The 21,573-nt window shown below is 65.3% G+C and overlaps 5 protein-coding genes across 5 annotated transcripts; 3 read left to right on the top strand and 2 right to left on the bottom strand.

Moving 5' to 3' along the window:
- Positions 1-6,951: 6,951 nt before the first annotated feature.
- On the top strand, positions 6,952-8,933 carry PFL1_03516 (uncharacterized protein; the record flags this gene model as incomplete). Its single annotated transcript, XM_007881036.1, has 5 exons — positions 6,952-7,680; positions 7,858-8,141; positions 8,234-8,323; positions 8,446-8,478; positions 8,570-8,933. The coding sequence occupies 5 exons, from the start codon at positions 6,952-6,954 to the stop codon at positions 8,931-8,933; spliced, it is 1,500 nt and encodes a 499-aa protein (XP_007879227.1).
- A 474-nt stretch (positions 8,934-9,407) lies between these two features.
- PFL1_03517 (uncharacterized protein) lies at positions 9,408-11,306 on the bottom strand (the record flags this gene model as incomplete). The annotated part of the gene is made up of 6 exons (XM_007881037.1): positions 9,408-9,696; positions 9,824-9,973; positions 10,074-10,159; positions 10,252-10,353; positions 10,448-10,760; positions 10,855-11,306. 6 exons carry the CDS (start codon positions 11,304-11,306, stop codon positions 9,408-9,410), a joined length of 1,392 nt encoding a protein of 463 aa, XP_007879228.1.
- Positions 11,307-13,742: 2,436 nt separating this feature from the next.
- Positions 13,743-16,860, top strand: PFL1_03518 (uncharacterized protein; the record flags this gene model as incomplete). The annotated part of the gene is made up of 2 exons (XM_007881038.1): positions 13,743-14,335; positions 14,442-16,860. The coding sequence occupies 2 exons, from the start codon at positions 13,743-13,745 to the stop codon at positions 16,858-16,860; spliced, it is 3,012 nt and encodes a 1,003-aa protein (XP_007879229.1).
- Positions 16,861-17,413: 553 nt separating this feature from the next.
- PFL1_03519 (uncharacterized protein) lies at positions 17,414-18,694 on the bottom strand (the record flags this gene model as incomplete). The annotated part of the gene is made up of 1 exon (XM_007881039.1): positions 17,414-18,694. The coding sequence occupies one exon, from the start codon at positions 18,692-18,694 to the stop codon at positions 17,414-17,416; it is 1,281 nt and encodes a 426-aa protein (XP_007879230.1).
- An 814-nt stretch (positions 18,695-19,508) lies between these two features.
- Positions 19,509-20,819, top strand: PFL1_03520 (uncharacterized protein; the record flags this gene model as incomplete). The annotated part of the gene is made up of 3 exons (XM_007881040.1): positions 19,509-19,833; positions 19,948-20,442; positions 20,578-20,819. 3 exons carry the CDS (start codon positions 19,509-19,511, stop codon positions 20,817-20,819), a joined length of 1,062 nt encoding a protein of 353 aa, XP_007879231.1.
- Positions 20,820-21,573: the final 754 nt, after the last annotated feature.

Genomic DNA, 21,573 nt, shown 5'->3' on the forward strand with positions numbered 1-21,573 from the left:
CGATGCCGCGACCGTCGGGCCCGCCCTCTGTCCGGCCAGGGCGTCTTCGACCGTGATGCCGGCATCGATTCCGCTGAGTCGCGAGCTCCTGCGCCGCCATGGGGCTCGCCTCGTCCTGTCGGGCTCTGCCCCGCCCGAGCCCGAGGCAGCCGCCTGTCGGGTGCCGTTCCGGCGGTCCAGAACCCCGAGCAGCACAGAAGGCATGGCTGCGCACGCTCTGTCCGCTCAGAGGTGCTGAGTCGAGTGTTGTTGCCGCGGGATGGGCCCGGGCTGTGGCGCTTGGAGCGCAAGGTGGCTGTCGTAGACGCTGCCCAACGGTGGCGGAGGTCGGGAAGGTAGGTCTCGGGCTATGCCTTTCTGGCAGCCAGGGGCTTTCGTATCTTGTATCACGGCTGAATAGGCCGAATCGTGTCGCGGCGTGAAGGGGGAGCTTTCGTATGCTCGTCGTCGCGTCTTGCGCGTAACGCTGCGTCCGGTCGGGTCAAGTGGTGGAGAGCCGATGGAGAGCCGATGGAGAGCAGCCTTGGTGGGCGTTAGGTGCGTCGTGAAGGTATGTATGTCGTAGTGGGACGTCGTGGGTGGTTCGTGGGCGTGGTCGTGGTCGCGGTCGCGGTCGTGGTCGTGGTCGTGCTGCTGGTTGTTGGACCGCGGCTGTAGCGTCGAGGTCCGAGACTGGGCGAAAGGGGGCCAAGCTCCCGTATCGATATTCACGTCGTGATCCGTCACAAGGAGAGGGCCGAGCCCGTAGGGGCAAGGCACCGAGCCAGAAGCCTAGGTGCAACACGGATCGTCGGTGGAACAGCGCTCGCGTCGTACTCGACTGCTGGTCGTTGTCTCCGGTCTCGACGGTCCGATCGTCTGCAGAGGGGTCTTGGTATCAGAGAGGGGCGGTGCCTGCCGTGCGTGTGCTGACGACGACGCTGGCTGGGGATGACGGATGAGGTTCGTGAATGACCTGGATCGAGATTCTGGCGTAAGGCTGCCCAGCACGAGGCTAGGGGGACGTCGTTCTGGTCATGCGAGGGCGTGTGCGAGGAGGCGTCGGGCTCGCGTGGAGAGCGAGGCCGTCACGATGTCCGAAGTTCCCCGGATCGTGAGGTGACCGTGCTGTCTTCGGCGTACGACGCGGCGTATCGCTAGGCGGGTCGTCGTCCTTGATCGTGACAGCGGCGGGTGCGAGGATGCCGATACCGCTGCCGTTGGGGCTGGATGACGAGGTGGGGGGAGGATTGACGGTCGGCTCAGAGGCAGCCAGATTAGCAAGAGGGGTCGCAGCGGCGATTCATCCGGTCCGGTCACGAGTTGAGAGCGAAGCGGCTGGAGGAGAGGCTGTCGGTGGCGAAGAACGGAGGAGTCGTGAATGGACAACGGAAGAGTAGGAGGAGGAAGAGGGAAAGGTGGACACGGATAGGGGTGCAAGGAAGAAAGCGGCGAGGTCGACCGGCCGAGATCCTCGACCCTTCATAAAGGAGGAGAATGGGTGGGCGGCGCGGCATGCTGCATAGGCCAGCGCCACGAGCTTCCACGGACGGCCGCCCGCCAAGACGGGATGGCGCGGCCGAGATCGCCGGGCCAAGGTACAGCTCGCTGCTACCTGGCAGCGTATGTAACGTGGGCGGCCCGTACTGCGGTCAGAGAAGCCGGTCTGGTACAGCGAATGCGGTACAAAGCAAGTCAGGCAGCAGGGTGTCACGGCGCAGCCACACGACGGACGAAAGCTCGTATCGCCTGGGTGCAGGTCGGGATGTCCTCGCTCCGCGTCTTGCTTGCTTGCCTGCTTTTGGTCTTCGATGCCGCCGCAAGCCCGGCCGCCGCGTCACCGAGGACGGACAGAAGAAGAGGTGGACGTCGGCATCTCGCCTGTCCAGGTTCCTCGCCAGGCAATCGAGGCCCGTTGCTGCTTTGCTGGTCCAGGCCAGGGAGCAAACAAGCAGCTCGAGGGAAGACGCCCCTACCTAGCCTGCCTGCCTGCTTGGGACAAGCAAAGGAGGGGAAGCGAGGGTTTTTACGTTGGTGGGCGCCACGGCCTTGCCTCGCGGTCGCGGCCAGGACTCAGCTTCCCCCCGACCTGCTAGCGCGGTACATATGCACGAGGTGCCCGACGCTGCAGTCGTGGAAAGGTGCAGGACCGGCCCAGCCCCGAGAAACCACACAGGCAGAGGGGCAGGCAAAAGGAAGAACTGTATGGGCTCATCGTCGCCGTCAACTTTCGGCCGGCCCCTCTGTGCCGCGCCGTAGCCCATCATGCTACCACTATGTTGCCGTTGAGCGCGGCCCAGAGTACTGCTCGTCTGGCGCAGCCCCGACGGTGTTAGTCGAGGCAGCATGGCAGAAAGCAAGGCGAGCAAGAGGAGGGCGGGGTTCCTCAGGCGATGCTCTTGAGGAATCGCGGCGGGCGTGCCTGGCCCTGACCAGCTGGCCTGAGCTTGCTTTTTTTTGCCGGCGTGTGCAGTCGTCGCACCTGTATGTATATGCACAGCAGGCGCTGCAGCGTTGATCCCAAACTTTGTTTGTGCCCAAAAGGGAACGAATATCGCTGACGTAGATGGCTGCAGAGAGAAGGCGAGGCGGAGAAGAGGGGCAAGGGGGGCAAGGGGGGCAAGGGGGGCCGAGAGCGAGGCCGGGGAAGCGAGGCCCTGTGTTACCGTACCTGGGCCCCTTCGCCATCGAGTGGCATGACTTTGGGCGTCCGGCTGCAAGCCACCGACTCTTGCCTTGGCCTCCAGCCACAGTCGACCCGACCCCTGTCCGAGCCGCCTCCTCTTTCGGACGAGGGGGAAGGCGTGTCGAGGGACGACGACGGTGTCGAGAGAGGAACGAGAGCGGCGATGCGGTCGCATCATCGTGTCGCTGTAGCGCTCGAGTCCGACCTTCTCTCGTCGCCATCATGGTCCCGATACGGGTCGCAGGCAAGGCAGGCTCGTGGGCGGGTTGGGCCTTCTTCGCAAGGATCGACGGTGCGCTTGCTCGCCAGCTTGGCCTGCCTGCGCCTGCTTGCTTGTTCCGCCCTCGCCTACCTCCACGTCGCGCGCCCGCAACGTCATCCACCGCCCGCCGCCGCCCCCGCCGCCGAAGTCGACGCCTCCATGTCTCAGGTCCCTTGCAGATGTGACGCCGAGCGGGCAGGCAGGCAGGCAGGCAGGCAGGCAAGAGCCGGACCGGACCTAGCCACCGCGTGGTCGCTGGGACTGGCCAGGCCAGGCCTGGCTTGGCTTCGCCACAGCGTCCGTTGATCCTCACGACAGGCAGGCCGTCGCGCTGGGTAGAGAGCGGTGTGATGTCCTCTATCCGGCCAATCGCTCGGTGTCTTGAGATGCGACAGGGGACTGCCAAAGGGCTTTTCTTTCAGCGCAAGGCCGAGTGAGCAACTGGTGGTGGTCAAGCAGCCCGCCTTGGCTGGACTGGCAACGGTAGGCCGCGGGACTAGAGGACTGGCTGCCCTCCTACAGAGCCTGACCAGGCGAGCCGGAGCGTGAAAGCCGCCCGGCCGCGTCCGCGTCTCATTGTCCTGCGTCTAGCAAAAGATGGTCCATCGCGCTTCCGACCAAGAGAATCGCCGCTGCGCTCAGCGTTGGGCGCTTGCTTGGTGGGCTTCGCTGAGCTCCTGGTCACACTCCGCGCCAAGCTCGAGGTCGCTGCTGCGTGTGGAGCGGTATTCCGACCTACTCTCATCCGTGCGTGCGATATACATGGGCCCTTCCTGCGGCTGACAAAAGGGGCACAGCTGCTCGCAGATCTTTGCATCTCGCCCTAGCGCAAACTAGCTGCGCTGCCGGTGAGCTGGTGCTGCCGGTAGGCTCGAGGCTGCTTGGACTGGCTGCCCGCCTGGCTGAACCTTGATCATGCAAGCCTACATCCGCTCTGCAGACGATGCCACCGCTGGCTGTCCGTGCTTCGATCGACCATGCAGCACGTGCATATATATGCTATATGGCCGTTTTTTTGCGGTTGGCGGCCTGATCCACACGACGCCGAAGGTAGCGACTCGCGTCGCCGCTTTGGATCGTTGCGCTCGCGGTTCTCCACAGTCTCTGGTCGCGAGAGCGCTTGGCGGCAGGCTGCAGATCAGAGAGACGGGCAAAAGGCTGGACCGACGCAGCGATAGGCAGGCAGGCAGCATGCATCGCAAGGGAAGCATCGAACCTTCGAACGCCCTCCTGACAAACAACGTTGGCGCGACCTAGTCGCCTGCCTGCATCTGGTCAGACCCAGGTTCACGCACGCAAGCCTCGACCGCGCGGCTCACCAGCTGCGGGTTCAAACGCGACGGCAAGGCGCGACGGCAGAGGCTGCCGTCGCGTTCATCGAGGACATGTTGCCTCGATCTGGTGCGCGAGGGCCGGGTGGGACGCAGAGAAGCCCCTGGCTGTGCTTCCCTGATCGTCCGAAGATGTTCGCGAGGATGTGGAAGCCTGGGCTGCTCCTGCGCGAGCACCAAACCCGCGTTTGGATCATGGCCTCTGCGGAACACCGTTGCCATCATGGGCTCAGATGCCAAGCATGGAGCCGTTGCGACGAAGAAGGCGCCGGGGCATGGAGCAGTCATGGAAGGCGGGAGCAGAACGAAGAGGGAAGGTGACGACAGCGTACGCCGCTTCAGACATCGAAGGCGACCGGGGTCAGCCGCAGCGTCCAGCGAGCGGACCGAGGCGAGCGGGACCATGCCGCTACGCAGCCAGATCATCCAGCGAGACGCTCTGTTTCTGCCTAAATTCTTGCTTCGAAGCGGCACATGCCAAGGTGCTCGGCCTGTCAGACCGTCGCAGATTCATGACGCAAGCGCTGGCTGCAGAGCTGTTGGGACGCGTCCTAAAGGGCAAGAAGAGGTCGTCAAGGAGCGAGCGGCGGAGGCAGAGTTGCATCGTCGGCAGAGGTAGAGGCTAGGGCCGCAGCGATGTTGGGCGGGTGATCTCTTCTATTACAGCGTGCGCTGGCTTGGGCCTGGATTGCACCGTCTATGGGTACGCTCACTGAGCTGCAGCGAGCCATTTGCTGGCGCGGCACTCAAGAAGCGAACGTGCTGGGCCACCCGGCTTGAGCGCCGAAGCAGTCCGCCGTCTCATAGGCCAGACGCAGGCCGAGCTACGCCGTATCATCCTCTCTCGAGGAGGGAGGCGTTCCGGCGGGCTGGTCGGGAGGAGCAGGATCTGCCAGCATCGAGGCGGATCCCTCCCGTTGCTGCTGCGGGCAGCGGGCAGCGTGGTAGCAGGCAGAGCAGGCGCGGTAACGCCAGCTTCAACGGCGTACGTCGGTCTGTGCGTGATGCGCATGGGGTGATGCCAGCTTCCGTCGCCGGGATAGTCGTCCCCACCATTCGGGTATGCCGAATGGCGTGGGTTCCGGCTGACGCGCCTCCCCAGACAAGGCAGGCAGGCTAGGCTAGGGCGAGTTCCGCATGCTGGGGCTGGTTTACCCGCCTCTCTCTTCTGTGGCGTGAGCTCAGGCGCCGGTACATGCCGCCGAGCCCGCCGAGCCCGGACCGATGCACATACATATGGGGCCGCGATAGCGTGGGCACGCATTCGGAAATGCGTTTTCGAGCCTCGACTCTGTTGATGTCCCGCCTCCTGGAAAGCGGCACGAGCGGCCATTCTCAGTCCGCGCACCTCCTCGCCGGCGGGGCCGTACTTCTGGTTCCCACGCCTACGGCTGACGCCGCGTCCAAGGACAGCGCATGGCCCCGACCTGGGCTTTGCAAGACCGTAGGCAGTCTCGCTTACGGGCCGAGCGCGGAAGGATACCGAACCGGGCGAAAACAGGCCGGGATCGCCACGAGTAAGCGCGAACGTCGCATCGGCAGTCGACTGCGTCCGCTGGCGGGCGATTGAGCAGAACGCACACGTTGATGTCGCCTTACGATGGAAAGAGGCGCCTCTTGGAGGCGGCCTCCGCGAGAGCTCGTTCCCTCATCCCCTTTAATCTGCGAGGCTGGCTCTGGCTCCTCTCGCCGACATGACGCGCCCACTTTCTTTCCGCCTCATAACGGGCACGGTCCGAGCCGACAAGCTGCGGTTGTTTCAGCCCGAGCATCCGTCTGGAACCTTAAACCTTCCATCTTGGCCATCCGGAGCTCCTCTCCCTCACCTGCCTGCCTGCCCGCCCGCCTTTCTGCACCCACGCTCCCCCATGCGTTTGAGCTTGGGTGCGGCGCTGGGCTGAGGGCGACCGGCACGCTTCGCCCTAGCCATCGCGCGCAGGTCGTCGCCGTCTCGGAGCGGGCGTCTGCCCCAGCCAACTCGTTCCAGGGGATGGGCGAGCCTGGTCGCCGCGGAAGTTCCGCGGACGGTAGCTGGAATTGAGAAGCTAAGGTTGGGGCAAGGAAAGCATGCGGTGCGGAGCGGCAACGGCAAGGGCGGCCCATCGGCAACCCTTTCATCCCCAGTCTCGGTCGCTGAAAGCCTATAAAGGGAAGCGGGAAGTTGGGCTTGCCCGCAGCCCTGCTCCGTGGCTGCTGTCTACCTTGCTCCTTCATATCACCATACCGTAGTTCGCTCACCTCGCGCTTGACGACCCACGCCCGACCGCACTCTCCACGCTTCATTTCCCCTCCTATTCCTCACGGGGCTCTCGCCCGCCCGCCAACCCGGGCTCCTGCCCCAGCCTATCTTATGGTCTTTATTGTCACCGGTAAGTAGACAGCCGGTCCCGTTCCGCTGCCCTGCCGCGCCCCTTACGAGACGGAGTGCCTCGAGCTTCGAGTCGGGCAGAGCATGCTGCTGTAGGTCGCCTTGCATGCAGATCGCCGCTGACGCCGCGCTCCTTGGACGGCCTGAAATTCAGCAGCACCGCTCATCTCATAGGCCGACCAGCTCGTCACAGGATCTCACCAAGGAGAGCTCGATCGCAGGGCAGTATCCCGCCGACCAAGTCTCTCGCTACCGCCAGCATCGACCAGCGAAGAGTACGGAGCCCTTCCTTCGCGATCGCACCACGACCTCAACCATCGCGCACATGGCTGGACTGGGCCAGCCCGTCAGGGCGCTTGGACGCGAGTTGCTGCCCCTCTACAGCTCCGGCCACGCCGACGACCAGGCCAACCAGCATGCAGACCCGCGGTCGAGGTACGCTGCACTTCTATCCGACCCGCCATCGATCCCAGAGCTGGAGCGCTACCTCGCTCGTCTCAAGATGGGCCACATCGTCTGCCAGCCCACCGACCGCTACCGACCCACGGACCGATTTGCAGCAGATCGTTGCCTCCACCCCAACAGATTCTCACCGTCAGCGGAGCACGACGTCCTCGATCAGCTGAAGCAGCAGCCTATGGACCCCAACCTGCCCGGCAGCATGTCGACCATCTTTGAGCAGCAGGAGGCCACCAACGCATGGTATCGCGACTGGCGCCCGACGGCGGTGGATGCCGACAGTCAGCTCCCTCCGCAGGAGCTACAGGCGCTCGGTAGCCGAGACCGCAGCCGCGACTTCGTCCTCGATGAGCGCTCAGTCCCGAGAGGCATGACCCGCGAAGGGCTTCCGACGCAGCCTCCGGCCGTCGACAGTGAGGCCGAGAAGCTGCCGAAAGGCCGAGAGGACTCGTGGCAGCAGCAGAGGGCATCGAGGCCCTGGTCTGCTCCCGGTTGGGGTCTCAACGAGAGGGATCACCTCTGGCTCGAGCAGGCAGCGTCTCCGTCGCATCCGGCACATCAAAGGCCGTTCGACCGAGCGGATGCCACCTTTGGTGTCGGCCGGGACGATGGTCCACCTTCGCCCTCCTCGTCCTCTGCTCACTTCCTGGGCAGGGACAATGCTCTTGGTCTGACCTTCGCTCCCTTTGAGCTGGCAAGTGCTCCTCGCGCTGTCGAGGAAGAGGCTGCGCACCAGCGCGCACGAAGCCGATCGAACCCGGTGACGGCCTAGGGCCGCCGCCTCCTCTCGACGGCCACCTCGGAGTCGCTGGCGCTGCGCAGCCTGGAGCACGTCAGCGCTGGCCACAGCTTCTCGACACTCTTCTCGGGACTGCACCTCGACGACCCCAACGCCCTCGTGCCCGCCGGCAACGGCGGGGCCTCGACCCACGTGCTCAACCAGGCCGGCCTCTTCCGCGCTCCGTACGGACCCAGCCCCAACAACAAGAAGGTGGACCTGTACAAGACCGAGCTGTGCAGGCAGTGGGAGGAGAAGGGATGGTGCGACTACAAGGAGTGAGTGGGCGCGCGAGGGCATGGCTAAGCGCGTGGCGACGAGAGGAGGCGTGAGAAGCTAACATCGCCATCACCATCCTCGCCGCTTGCAGGCGCTGCCAGTTCGCCCACGGACCGCTCGAGCTGCGCCCCATCCAGCGGCATCCGCTGTACAAGACCCAGGTGTGCAAGGCCTTTGTCGAGTGAGTGCGGCTTTCGAGGGACGGCATGGCCGCGCAATGGAGCGCGTGGATGGCCTGCCTAGCTGATCGCCACGCCCGACGTCGTTGCCACCCACATCCTGCTCCCATCTCGCACCGCGCAGGACGGGTCATTGCCAGTACGGCCGACGCTGCACGTAAGTCCTGGCCGTCTTTCTCGCTCAGCCCCGTCTCGCAGCGAGGGCCCGACTGAAGCGAGACGGCCTTGCCAACCCCCGCCCCTCGCAGCTTCCGCCACGACCTCTCACCCTCGACGCACCCGCAACACGCCTCGCCGGAGCACGACAAGCCGCTACTGGCGCGACTGGGCCGCGCGTCGGAGCCGACGCCCTCGGGCGCGTACATGCGAGACGGCGGCAACAGCCGCAAGTCGTCGATCTCAATCGGCAGCACCTCGTCGTCGTCGCGCCTCTCTTCCACCTTGACGGCACCGACCACGGCGGGCGCCGCCGTCGCTGGCAGTCTCGGCTCGGCGTCGGCTGCAGACGTCTACAGCCGTCGCACGTCGGTCTCTTCGGCCTCGCGCGGCGGAGGCGGAGGCGGAGGCGGAGGCGGAGCAGGCCGTACCGACGAGGTCGACGCCAAACGCTGAGGACGCGGCGCCGGCAACCCGGACCGGACCGGACCGAAACGGACGCGCCGGAAGAGAGACAAGGACTGAATACACAGGACAAGAAACGTGGAGAAGGGACGAGATCAATCCATGCTCCCGATTGCACCACACCGACCGCCTCCCAAGCCGAAGCCACCGGACTCGCCGCCATCGACTGGCGGCAAAGTGAGCTTCGCTTCGTTACAGCCGCAGCCGTAGTCAAAGACGCGATCGCAGACATTGCCTGAAAATGTACAGCCAGATCAGAAGCGAAAATCAAGGCATCGTCGGGTCGTGCTCTCTTCGTCCGGGGGGACTTTGCAGGTTGTCACTCGAGCTCTCCAGGCCTTCATGCGTGTCCCTGTGCCGTACCGACCGATTCGCCGAGCTGTACAAAAGCCCGCTACGACGACGACGACGACGACGACGAAGATAGGATCCTCGCCTTTGGCAAAGGCGCCGACGGGCCAGCGACTACATCCAGTCGCGATCGGTGACGATTTCCGACTGGTTGGTCATGGTGCTCGCGTCGCGGACGAGGGGCATGGCGCGGGGCAAGACGAATTTCTCGTCGTACTCGTGCATGACCTCGGCCGCGAGGAGGATGCGGTCCTTGACGAGGGCGGCGTAGGTGCGGGCGAGGAGGTGGATCTGGAAGCTGAAAAGGGACATGAGCGCCAGGCCCATGATCCACGTCAGCGCGCCCGTGATGCCGAACAGGCCCGAGTTTGAGTACCACAGCGCGTGGGCGGGTGAGTAGATGCTGCAAGAGCGACGGGCGGATGAGGAGCGGGAGTGTGAGCCGGAGCGGATATCAGTACGAGTCCAGAGCAGATGGCAACGACGGACCGACAGAGGGTAGGACCAGGGGCTGGGCAACGGCCGCTCACCTGAAGATACGCAGGGGAACCTCGGGAGCCTGCCAGACGTTGAGCTCGTGCACCTTGATCTCGTCGATGGGCGTCGGAGGCCTCTCCTCGGCGGCGGGAACGAACCAGCCGATGACGGGAATACCTCGCAGCAAATCGATCGTCGCGTTTCTGTGTTCCCGCAGAAGCAGGGACCGAAAATGGTCGAAGCATTAGCGTGACCTTCCGGCGTCGTCCAAGGGAAGGGGTGGGTCGCCATGCCGGCACTCACGTCAGGCGCTCCTGAAGGCTCGGCTTCTCTTCCTCGTCGTCGATGTATGTGGGAACCAGGCGAGAATTTTCGCTTCGGATCTTGTCCTGTCGGAGGCAAGGTCAGTGCGAGTCAGAGCAGTGCGTGGCTGGTTAGACCTCATGCCCGTTGTTCGACCGTCCAGCTGAGTCGCACGCACCTTTTCGGTCCTCATCCAGAGGCGATAGGCCCTTCGACTCGAGAAGAGGAAGTATGCGTTGTAGCAGGCGATGGTTACAAGCGCAAGCGACATGGCGATCGACTGATGACGAGCGGGCAAAAGGAGGATCAAGATCAGCCCAAATCCGGAAGGAGACAGGCGCGGTCTACCGGACCATCCTTCTGAGTCCACTCACCACCCATCGAAGCCAAGCCTCGGCCTGGCCCTGCGCCAGGTTGCGCGCCTGTTGAGATCTCGCCGAGCCGTGGGCGCCGCCCCGGAAGGCGCTGGTGCTTGCGCCGACTCCGTCACCGAATGCGCGCGAGCGGCCGGACGATTTTGCCACCACGCTGAGCGAAGAGTCCGGCGAGACGAGGTGGCTGAGGAGCGAGAGGGCATGCAGTGCAAAGCCGATGGGATAGCCGAACGCGGGGTCGTGGACGACGTCTCCGATGTCCTGCAGCCGGGACTGGGCATCGTAGTACCAGTCGACGGGGGCTGTCTTGAGTCTGCGGGAGGAGGCCCAAAAGGGGGAAGACAGGATGTCAGCAGACGTCTCGTAGAGCTCAAGGATACAAAGGCAGAGGACGGCCGCAGGCTCACCTTTCGCCCAACGACTTGCGCCTGACGAATGCCTTGCTGGTCCGGGGCTTCTTGGTCGGAGACGCCAGTGAAGACGAACTTGAGGCGTCAATCGAGGGTCTCGAGAGACGGGATGGGATGGGTTGAGCAGGGCTGCTGCTGCGCGAAGCCTCGTAGCCGGAGCGCGGGGTGCCCATGTGGGCCTTGAGGCCGGGGCTACCGAAGCCGGCGTTTCGGCGGAAGACGGGGCTGCTGGCGGCATCGTCCGGGGTCGAGAGGCCGCCGTCGTAATAGGTCGATGTGCGAATGGGCGTGGACCCGCCGAGTGTAGAGCGGCGGCTGGGCGAGCTCGAGTAGAGCTGGTAGGGGGTGGACATGGATTTTGAGAGGCCAGAGGGGGTCGAGAGGTGGGAGCCCAAGGAGCTGCGGGGCTGGTACTGCCTGCGCGAGGCGGGCGTGAAGTTGGACGACATGGCCGGGCCGCGGGGAGAGGGCGGGCGTTGCTGCGCTGTTGCGGTGGCGGTGGCGGTGGCTGGTGGTGGTGGTGGTGGTGGTGGTGGTGGAAGGTGGCAAGGGGCCTGGGTGGAAGAGAATAGGGTCGAGGACCGAGGACCGAGGGGCGGGCGAGGTGTTGGACTCGGGTCGAAGGAGGCTGTCCCGCCTGGAAGAGTCGCTGCTGAGCGGCCGGACCATCAGGCCAGGCCAACCAACACCTGCCCGGCCTGCCTGCCCGCCTGCCTGCCTGACTGAAGCGCGAGCGAGCAGCTTGGCCTTCCCCACCCTGGCCCCACCTTGGCCCCACCTTGGCCTGGCCTGGCCTGCGTGGCTGCGAGCGGGCGGAGCTCCACACGCGCTCTCCCGATTGGATCCAAAAAACCAAAATTGTAGCAATCGGTTGATCTGCCCGATCCATTGCTTTTTGACCGCAGTCTTTTTGCCCAGACAGAGCGGTCGGCCCAGCCTGCCAGGCCGAGCCAGGGCCAGAAATTTTTCAGGGCGCTCGAGGGGCTGCCCCTGGCTGCCTGCTGGCCGGCTGGCTGGCTACAAAAGGCGAGCCGACCCCCGTTCCCGCCTGTTTCCCCTTCTTCTCTCGAACAAAAATCCACGAAGGTGAGCCATCGCAAGGTCGACCTGGTGGCCCGGCCCGGCCCTGGTCCGCCATCGCTGCGCTCGCTCGCCCCACGCCCCATGGCCACCTATCCGCCCAGCCGCTCACCGCCTCGCTGGCTGCTCTCGATCCGCCTCCCCCGCCTTCTCAGACACAAAAGTTCGGACCTGGACCTTCTCCTCCGTGCCAGGTTCGCGTTCCCGTCTTCAAGACTTCGAAAGGCCCGCGCTCCGCCAATTGGGGGGCGTGGGCCCATCGCCGCATCCCTCGTGGTGCGAGGGGGGCTCGTCCCTCCTTTCAGCGATGGGTCAGTTTTGTTTGGCGCTGAATCCGGCTAGGCCCTCTGCTCCGTCGACGTCGGCCCTCGGGCCTTCGGAGGTCACTGGTCGCGTTCTCCGGAGGATGCTCGGTGAGCCCTTCTCCCTCGGGGGATTGGGATCCCGACGCTTGTCCCAGGATATCGGCGCACCAGGAGGAGCAGTGGGTCGACTGCCAGTCGGAAGCCCACCTGACCGACATCCCCCTCAACGCCGCCGCTGTCTGACCTTGCCCCTTTGCGACAAGGGATGCGAGGGCAGCGGCCATCCCAAACCAGGTGAGTCTTTTCCTTGTCGCCGACAGTGATAGCGGCAGCAGCAGCAGCAGCGACGACACCACCAGCGACGACCCGACTACCGGCGATCGCGGCTTCAGCGACGCGCGCGCGTGAGAGCGGTCCGGAGAGAGAGAGAGAGAGGTCGCGTCGAGGCGTTCCCGGCGACGTTCGCCATCGTGCAAAGGCGGGGGCCCTGATGAGACCAAAGTGTCGCCCCAAACTGCAACCGCATTGCTGATCGACTATCACATAAGCCAAACCAAAAATGTACCACTGAGCCCACCTTTGCACGCCGCCGATGGCCGACGCCGACGACGACGGCGACGATGATGGATCGCCTCGCACCTCTCGACCCCTCGCCCTCTCTCGCGCACGCGCTTTGCCTGCCGCCGTCGTGGTTCGAGCGTTGCTGCTCGCTCGGTCGGCCGTCGCTGCGCTGCGTTGCGCCGTCAGGGAACCGAGGACGTGGTTGGCTGACCCCTGTCTCGTCATTTCTTTGTCCGCTCGTTGCTTTGCAGATCGTCGACGTCCTCCATCCCATGCGCCGCTCTTGTATACCATTCCTGTTGCGATACCCCGACTGCCCGGTCGAAAGCGATATCTGCTGCCCCATGCGATCCTCTCCTGTGTGTTGTCGCCGTGTCTGCCGAGCTGGCGCTTTGAATCCGAGGTCGAGGCGAGACTGGGCAGTAGTAGTGTGCTTCCAGGCTACGAGTCTGCTCGAGGCGCCTTTACCGTGCGAGAAGAGCGACGCGCGCGGGCGCTGGTCGCGTAGAGAGATCAAGATTCATCAACGCGAAAGGGCGACGGCGCGCGCGCGCCTTCCTGCTGGTCGGCAGCCGGCCTGAGCCAGGCAGGCGGGCAGGAGTGGAAAGAGACAGGCGTGCAGCCAGAGAGGTACGGTGAGAGCGAGGCGCGGGCACGCAGACCAACGGCAGACGCAGACGCAGACGGGCAGAAAAGTGGGCAGATGGATCAACGAGGAAGGGGCCAGCCCAACACAAAGCACACTTCCGCACCCCCAGGGCCCTCCTCCAACGCCGCCCTCCGCTCGCCACCACGACTGCCATCATCTCTTGGACATCTTCACCTGTGCCTCGCTACCGCCTCCCCCTCGCACCAACTTCACACAGCCCCTCGCTCTCCTCGCGGCAACTGCACGGATCCCCCGGCGGCCAACGCGAGCCAAGCCGACCTCGGCCCACCATGGCCTCTTCATCCTCCGACATGCCGTCCTCGCCCCTGGCGCGAGCGGCCAACGCTTCCACATCGGCCAACCGGCTCGATCCTCTCGCATTCGGCCGGCCCTCGACGACCATCTCGGACCCCTCGGCACAACGCACGTTCTCGGCCACCACATCCGAGGCCGGCTCCATCGGCGGCGCTGGACGCTACCGCGGCGCCATGGGCAGCAGCGGCGGCGGTGGCGGCGACGACGATGACGACGACGACGACACCAGCACCGTCGCAGGAGGGCTGGGGCGGCAGGCCATGGACGAAGATGCCACCCCGAAGCGGCCGCGGCCCAGGAACCTCCAGAACCAGGAGGACGTCGCACCCGTCGTCGACGAGGTCGGAGAGAGGGTGCGCGAGGGCTTTGCCCAGTTCCTCGAGAGCTTCGTCGACCAGCCCCTCTCTGGCTCCCCCGACCCAGACGGCGAAAAGGCCCAGGACCCCATCTACATTGACCAGATCATGGCGCTCCGCGACTACGGCAGGACCACCCTCTTTGTCGACTTCAGCCACGTCCTGCGCCACGACGACGTCCTCGCCCGTGCCGTCAGCGATCAGTACTACCGGTGAGTCGAAAGCTGACTGCACGCACGACGTTGGCCGCTCCTCGTTCTGACCCCCGGCATCGCCTCCGCCAAACTCCCACCGTTTCCCCGTCCTCGTCCCCGCCAGCTTCCAGCCCTACATCCGCCGAGCGCTGCTGGACCTCGTCAACACCTACATCCCCAACTACCTCTACCTCAACGCGCACGTCGCCTCGACGGCATCGTCGGGCCTGGTGCCGCGCGACTTCAGCGTGTCCTTCTACAACCTGGGCCTGGTCTCGGGCATCCGCGACCTGCGCACCGACCGCGTTGGGCGGCTGGTGTCGATCAGCGGCACCGTGACGCGCACCAGCGAGGTGCGGCCGGAGCTCCTGTACGGCGCCTTCACGTGCGGCGAGTGCAAGAACACGGCGCGCGACGTCGAGCAGCAGTTCAAGTACACGGAGCCGATCATGTGCCGCAACCCGCTGTGCCAGAACCGGCGCGACTGGCAGCTCAACGTCGACCAGAGCCGCTTCTGCGACTGGCAAAAGGTGCGCATCCAGGAGAACGCCAACGAGATCCCGACGGGCAGCATGCCGCGCAGCCTCGACGTCATCCTCCGCTCCGAGATTGTCGAGCGCGCAAAGGCCGGCGACAAGTGCATCTTCACGGGCACCTTTATCGTGGTGCCCGACGTGTCGCAGCTCGGCGTGCCGGGCGTCAATGCGCAGATGCAGCGCGAGTCGCAGGGCGGGCGGCCCGCCGAGGGCGTCAGCAACCAGGGCGTCAGCGGCCTCAAGAGCCTCGGCGTGCGCGACCTCACCTACAAGACGGCGTTCCTGGCGTGCATGGTGCAGAGCGCCGACGCCCGCGGCGACATCCGCGGCGGCGAGGCGGGCGACGAGGCCGAGGACCCCGAGACGCTCATGGACTCGCTGACCGAGGCCGAGCGCGACGAGCTCGAGGCCATGGTCATGTCTGACGACATCTACAGCCGGTTGGTGCACTCGATCGCGCCCACCGTCTACGGCCACGACATTGTCAAGAAGGGCATCCTGCTCCAGCTCATGGGCGGCGTGCACAAGCAGACGCGCGAGGGCATCCACCTGCGCGGCGACATCAACATCTGCATCGTGGGCGACCCGTCGACGAGCAAGTCGCAGTTTCTCAAGTACGTGTGCGGCTTCCTGCCGCGCGCCGTCTACACGTCGGGCAAGGCGTCGTCGGCGGCGGGCCTGACGGCGGCCGTGGTGCGCGACGAGGAGACGGGCGAGTTTACGATCGAGGCGGGCGCGCTGATGCTGGCCGACAACGGCATCTGCGCCATCGACGAGTTTGACAAGATGGACGTGTCGGACCAGGTCGCCATCCACGAGGCCATGGAGCAGCAGACGATCTCGATTGCCAAGGCGGGCATCCAGGCCACGCTCAACGCCCGCACCTCGATCCTGGCGGCGGCCAACCCGGTGGGCGGGCGCTACAACCGCAAGCAGACGCTGCGCGCCAACGTGGCCATGTCGGCGCCCATCATGTCGAGGTTCGACCTGTTCTTTGTCGTGCTCGACGAGTGCAACGAGAGCGTCGACATGAACATCGCGCAGCACATTGTCAACGTGCACCGCTTCCGCGACGCCGCCATCGACCCCGAGTTCAGCACCGAGGCCATCCAGCGCTACATTCGGTACGCGCGCACGTTTGAGCCCAAGCTGACGCCCGAGGCGTCGGACGTGCTCGTGGAAAAGTACCGGCTGCTGCGCCAGGACGACGGCGGGGCGGGCAAGAACTCGTACCGCATCACGGTGCGCCAGCTGGAGAGCATGATCCGGCTGTGCGAGGCCATCGCGCGCGCCAACTGCCGCCACGAGATTACGCCGGCGTTTGTGCGCGAGGCCTACTCGCTGCTGCGCCAGAGCATCATCCACGTCGAGAAGGACGACATCGACTTTGACGACGATGACGATGACGAAGACGGACAGGACGGCGAAGGAGGGGCGAACGCTGCGAGACGACGTGCTGGTGCCGGCGCAGAAGACCAGGCAGCAGCCGCAGCGGATCCGTCGTCGTCGCTCGGCATGGACCAGGACTCGATGGACGCCACCATGGACCTGGGAGGTGGAGCCGACGCCGCCGCCGCCGGCCGATCCTCTTTGACTGGACCAGCACCACCGACGACGGGGAGCGGCACGACGACGAAGCGCAAGATCCGCATCCCGTACGACCGGTACATGGAGATTGCCAACCTCATCGTGCTGCGCGTGTCGGAGGTGGAGCGGTCGACGATGACGGGCATAGCGCGGTCGGAGCTGGTCGAGTGGTACCTGCTTCAGCGCGAGGAGGACATCGAGTCGGTGCAGATGCTCGAAGACGAGACCGAGCTCATCCACAAGGTCCTCGCTCGACTCGTCAAGGACAACTGGCTCATCAGCGTCCGTACCGGGACTGGTTCCTCTGCCGGTGGCGGTCTTACCGACGAGGATGGGGGAGAGGGAGGCGAGGGAGGCGAGGTATTGATGGTTCATCCCCAGATCGACGTCGATAGTCTTGGAAGCGTACCGTTGTCGTAGATGCCCTCTCGTCGTCCATCCCCCCCCTGCCCACGCTCTACCTCCCTCCCCCTGTCCCTCCTGCCTCTGCCTCTCTATCTTTTTCGGTCGGTCGGTCCCATCGTCGTGTCGTCACTGCCCTTGTATCCTCTTCCTCTTCCTCGTCCTGGTCCTCGAAGTCCTCAACCCCGTCCCTCTTCTGCCGCTGCTACGTTCTATCGCTGCTCCCCGACCCCTCCCGGTCTCTCACCTAGCTGACTCTTGGGGATCCGTTGCAGAAATCAAAGACTTGTCCACCAACCCGCCCGCTCGCGCGCCCCTCGAACGTGCCCCGCCACTCGCTGCAGGACAGCACCTCACGACCGCGACGACTGCGCGCGGTGCTTGCTACACTTCGGCGTCGAGGGGGAATGCCGCTGGGTTTCTATGAGATGGATCTTGGGTCATTGGCAGGGCGAAAACAGGTCGGTTTCATATGCACAGAGATAGACAGGGAGAGACAGAAATAGAGAAAGGGCGGGGGGGATTTCCCGTCGCCAGCTCTCTCCCCAAAGGGGCCGACCGGGGGGCCGGCTCAGAGGGCACCCTTCTGGGCGCTCTCGACTGCCTTTGCGGCGGCCTCGTCGAGGCCGTCAAACGAGTAGATCTTGAGGTTCGAGTTGCGGATGAGCTCCTTTGCCTCCTTTTCGTGGGTGCCCTGCAGGCGGACGACGAGGGGGATCGACATCTCGAGCTCCTTTGTGGCCTGGATGATGCCCTCGGCAATCTTCTTGCAGCTGACGATGCCGCCAAAGATGTTGACAAAGATGCCGCGGACGTCCTTGGAGTTGAGGAGCAGCTCAAACGCCTTTTTGACCGAGGCGGCCGAGGCGGTGCCGCCGACGTCGAGGAAGTTGGCCGGGTTGCCGCCGTTGAGCTTGAGCACGTCCATGGTGGCCATGGCCAGGCCGGCGCCGTTGACGAGGCAGCCAATGTTGCCGTCGAGCTTGATAAAGTTGAGGCCGTACTTGGCCGCCTCGACCTCGTCGGGGTCCTCCTGGGTCGTGTCGCGCTTGCTGAAGATGTCCTGCTGCCTAAAGTCGGCGTTTTCGTCGAATCCGAGCTTGGCGTCCATGCAGAGCACCTCGCCGTCCTTGGACTCGGCGAGCGGGTTGATCTCGACCTGGGTGGCGTCCTTCTCGCGGAAGAGGTTGTAGAGCTTGATAAAGGTGTCGGCCGCCTGGTCCTCCTGCTTCTCCGAGGTGAAGCCGAGCTTCTTTGCGATGCCGACGGCGTCCTGCTTGGAGAGGCCCTTTTCAAAGTCGATGGGCGTGGTGATGATGGCGTCCGGGTTCTCGGCGGCCACCTCCTCGATCGACATGCCGCCCTGGTTGGAGGCGATGAGGACGGGCAGCTGGGTGGCGCGGTCGTTGAGGACGGCGACGTAGTACTCGTGGTGCGGCGGCCGGGCCTCTGCGAGCATGACGGCGTTGCAGATGCGGCCGGCGGCGCCCGTCTGCTTGGTGATGAGCTTGTTGCCAATCATCTTTGCGGCGAGGTCGCGCGCCTCCTCGGGCGTCTTGATGAGGTGGACGCCGCCCTGGAGACCCGAGTCAAAGTGGCCCTTGCCGCGTCCGCCGGCGAGGACCTGGGCCTTGATGACCATCTGCTTTCCGTTGAACGACTGGGCGGCCTTGAAGGCGTCGTCGGCCGAGGTGGCGGCGATGGAGCGCGGTGTCTTGATGCCGTAGCTGTTGAGGATCTCCATGGACTGATGCTCGTGGAGCGAGAGGAAGCGCTTCTGTGCGGCGGCCTGGCCGCCCTTGACGAGGGTGCGGGCCACGCTGGCGCGGGTGCGGAGGGTGTTGAAGATCATGGCGGGCGGGTGCGACGAGGAAGGCGAGGCGGGCGAGGACGCTGAAGGGGGGAGGGAGTTTGCGGGTAAGAGAGGGAAGGGGGGACGGGTTGGGAGGGAGTGGTGGTGGTGTCGGTGTCGGTGATGGTGGTGAGCGTGGTGGAGACCAGCAGGATGCACGGCGTTGGTTGGAAGAAGGGGCGCGTCGGGGCAGTCCAGTTGGGCCTGGCAAAACCGGCGAGTGCCGATGATGCTAGGGTTGGGCCAGCCAGGGTAGGGCTTGGCCTCGGCCTGGCTGGGCTGGCTGGCTTGGCTCGAGTGTGGCCGATGTGGCCCGCCGCGGAGGCAAAGGGCCGACGGGCATCAAGAAGGCACGGCTCTCTCCGTTGCGCCCGATCACGCTCGCCCCCCCCCCCCCCCCGCGCTCTTTGCCTCTCTGCCTCTTCGCCTCTTCTCGCACGGAGGCCGAGGCGCAGGTGCTGCTGGCTGAACCCTGGGCTGGCCTCGACCTGCCCTCGACCTGGCCTGGCCTGCTCCACTTTTGGTGCGCTGCTTTTTTTTGAGCGAGGCTTGCTTGGCATGGGGCTCGAACCCCTGCCGCCCGCCGCCCAGCCCAGGCGCGCCCGGAAATTTTCTTCTTGGCCAGCGAGCGAGCGAGTGCCTCTGAGCCAGCAGCACAGCCAAGAGCCTCTCGGCACCATCCAACACCCGCTACCATCAACCTCCCCTCGCCAGCATTGGACCCGAAACCACGTCTCCACCGCGACCGACCACTGTGCATCGCCGCCAGCTATACAGCCTACCCATTCGAGCAAACCGTTGCGCAACTCGCACCATGGCGCAGGGAGCCGCCTCTTCGTCTCGCCCCGCCTCGGCAGCGGCGGCAAACAACACTTCCAAGTCCAAGGCAAAGATGACGATGCGGGCCGGGCACGCCACCACCGCTTCCACATCCCGCACTGGCAAGCCCGCTCAGTCTGGAAAGCCAGGCCGGCGCAACCAGGCACAACCCGACACCGACGACGAGAGCGACCTCGACCAGATTGACGACGATGACGATCTCGACCTCGAAGACGACGCCGACGACGCAGAGCCCAACACCGACGACGAGATCGAAGCCAGCAAGGCGGCCGCCGGCGGAAAGAGCAAAAAGACTGCCAGTGAGTAGCCAGCGGCCCATTAGAAGCGCCACTGCAATCGTCCGTCGCACGCTGGACTCCTGCTCACCTACTGAACTCCACCCTTCCATTCTCGCTTGCCAACCTTATCCACAGAGCGAAAGCGGAGGGCCACGTCGCCCACCTCGTTCGGTCTGGCGCTAGAGGGTCTGCTGGGCGCAGCACCCGCATCATCGGACGACGAAGACGCCGCCGCCCAGGGCGCCGACGACGACGCCGACGACCACGAGGCGACCGACAAGCCGGCCAAGAAGCGCAAGGCGGCCGGCCCCTCGGCGTCGTCGTCGCAGCCCGCGGCGATCCTGTCGCTTGCGCCGCACCTGCGACGATCCGCGCAGTCGGTGCAGCTGAGCGCCCGGGCGTCGAGGATCGCCATCGAGGAGAGGAGGGCAAGAGAGGAGCGCGCGCGCGTAAAGGACGTCATCGGCGGGTGGGGCCCGCCGGGCGTGCTGCCGGCCATCGAGCTGCCCGGTGCCGACGGTGCGGCGGTCAAGAAGGACGACGATGACGAGGACAAGATGGGCGAGTGGGCGCTCCAGGGCGGCAGCGCGGGCTACGAGAGGCGGTTGCGAAAAGTGGCCCAGCGAGGCGGTGAGTGGGCGTCGAGGACGAGGCTGCAGCCCAGCGCACGTTTCCCCATCTGGCCAAGCACACGGCAAACTGACTCCCCCCTTGGCATCCCCCCTTCTCTCTCGCCGTCTGTCTGCTGACGCCTGCGACGGCTAGTGGTGAAGCTGTTCAACGCGATCCGGGCTGCGCAGACGACGACCAAGGACGACCTCGAGGAAGCCGAGGAGCAGGCGGCGGGCGGGCCCAAAATCTCCGGTGGCGCCAAAAAGGCCAACGCGCTGGGCGGCAAGGAGGCGCGGCTGGCGGACCTGAGCAAGAACAACTTCCTCGACCTGATCCGCAAGGGCACGGGCACGGGCCCGGGCGGCGCGGCAAAGGGCGGCGTGGCGGCCAAGTGAAGGCCTTGTCGGGCGAGGGTGGTGGGGGGTGTGTGACGGTGCGCGAGGGGCGTGAAATGGGACAGCGTGATCTGACGTTTGGCTGTGTTGACAACGACGATTGCGGGTGGGTCGATGCGCGACGGTGAAGGTCGTCGTCGTCATCGATGAGCGAGGTGGGGTAGAGGGGGAGCAGGAATGCATCGTATCTTTGTTGCGCCTGCCGCGGCAAGCGTGCAAGCGACGGCAGAAACGGCCGAGGCGGGCGGGGCGGCAGGCGGCAGGCCGGGACAACGTGGGCCCAGATGCGAGGCGGAGCGAAGCGAGGCGAGATGGTGAGGCCGGCGGTGGTACCGGTGGCTAGGCCGGGGTGCTGCGCCGTCCATCTGGCTCGGAAGGGCTTGAGAAGAACCGAGGTTGAGGCTGGGTGGCAGCTGCTGGTTGGCGTCGATGCCGGTGTCGATGTCGGTGTACGTCGATGTCGACGCGGGGACTGCGAGTGGCCGTGCGTGGGGGCGGGGGGGTCAGAAGACTCTCTGTGGCCTGGCCAAAGCGATGGCAGGGACCAGAACGACACACGCGAAAAAACAAAACCAAAAATTGGTGGCTGATGGGGTTTTGGACATCCGCCAACGGGCGTTCCGTCATTGCGCTTCTTGGTCGACCCTCTGGCTGGCCTCGTATCATCTCGTATCGCGCGCAGGCGTACCAGCGTGGGGGAGATCCGAGGCCAGACCAGGGCAGGCCAGGCAAGACTCTCACTCTACCTCGTAGG

Source organism: Pseudozyma flocculosa, assembly GCF_000417875.1.
Source record: "Pseudozyma flocculosa PF-1 unplaced genomic scaffold scaffold00011, whole genome shotgun sequence".
Lineage (NCBI taxonomy): Eukaryota > Fungi > Basidiomycota > Ustilaginomycetes > Ustilaginales > Ustilaginaceae > Pseudozyma > Pseudozyma flocculosa.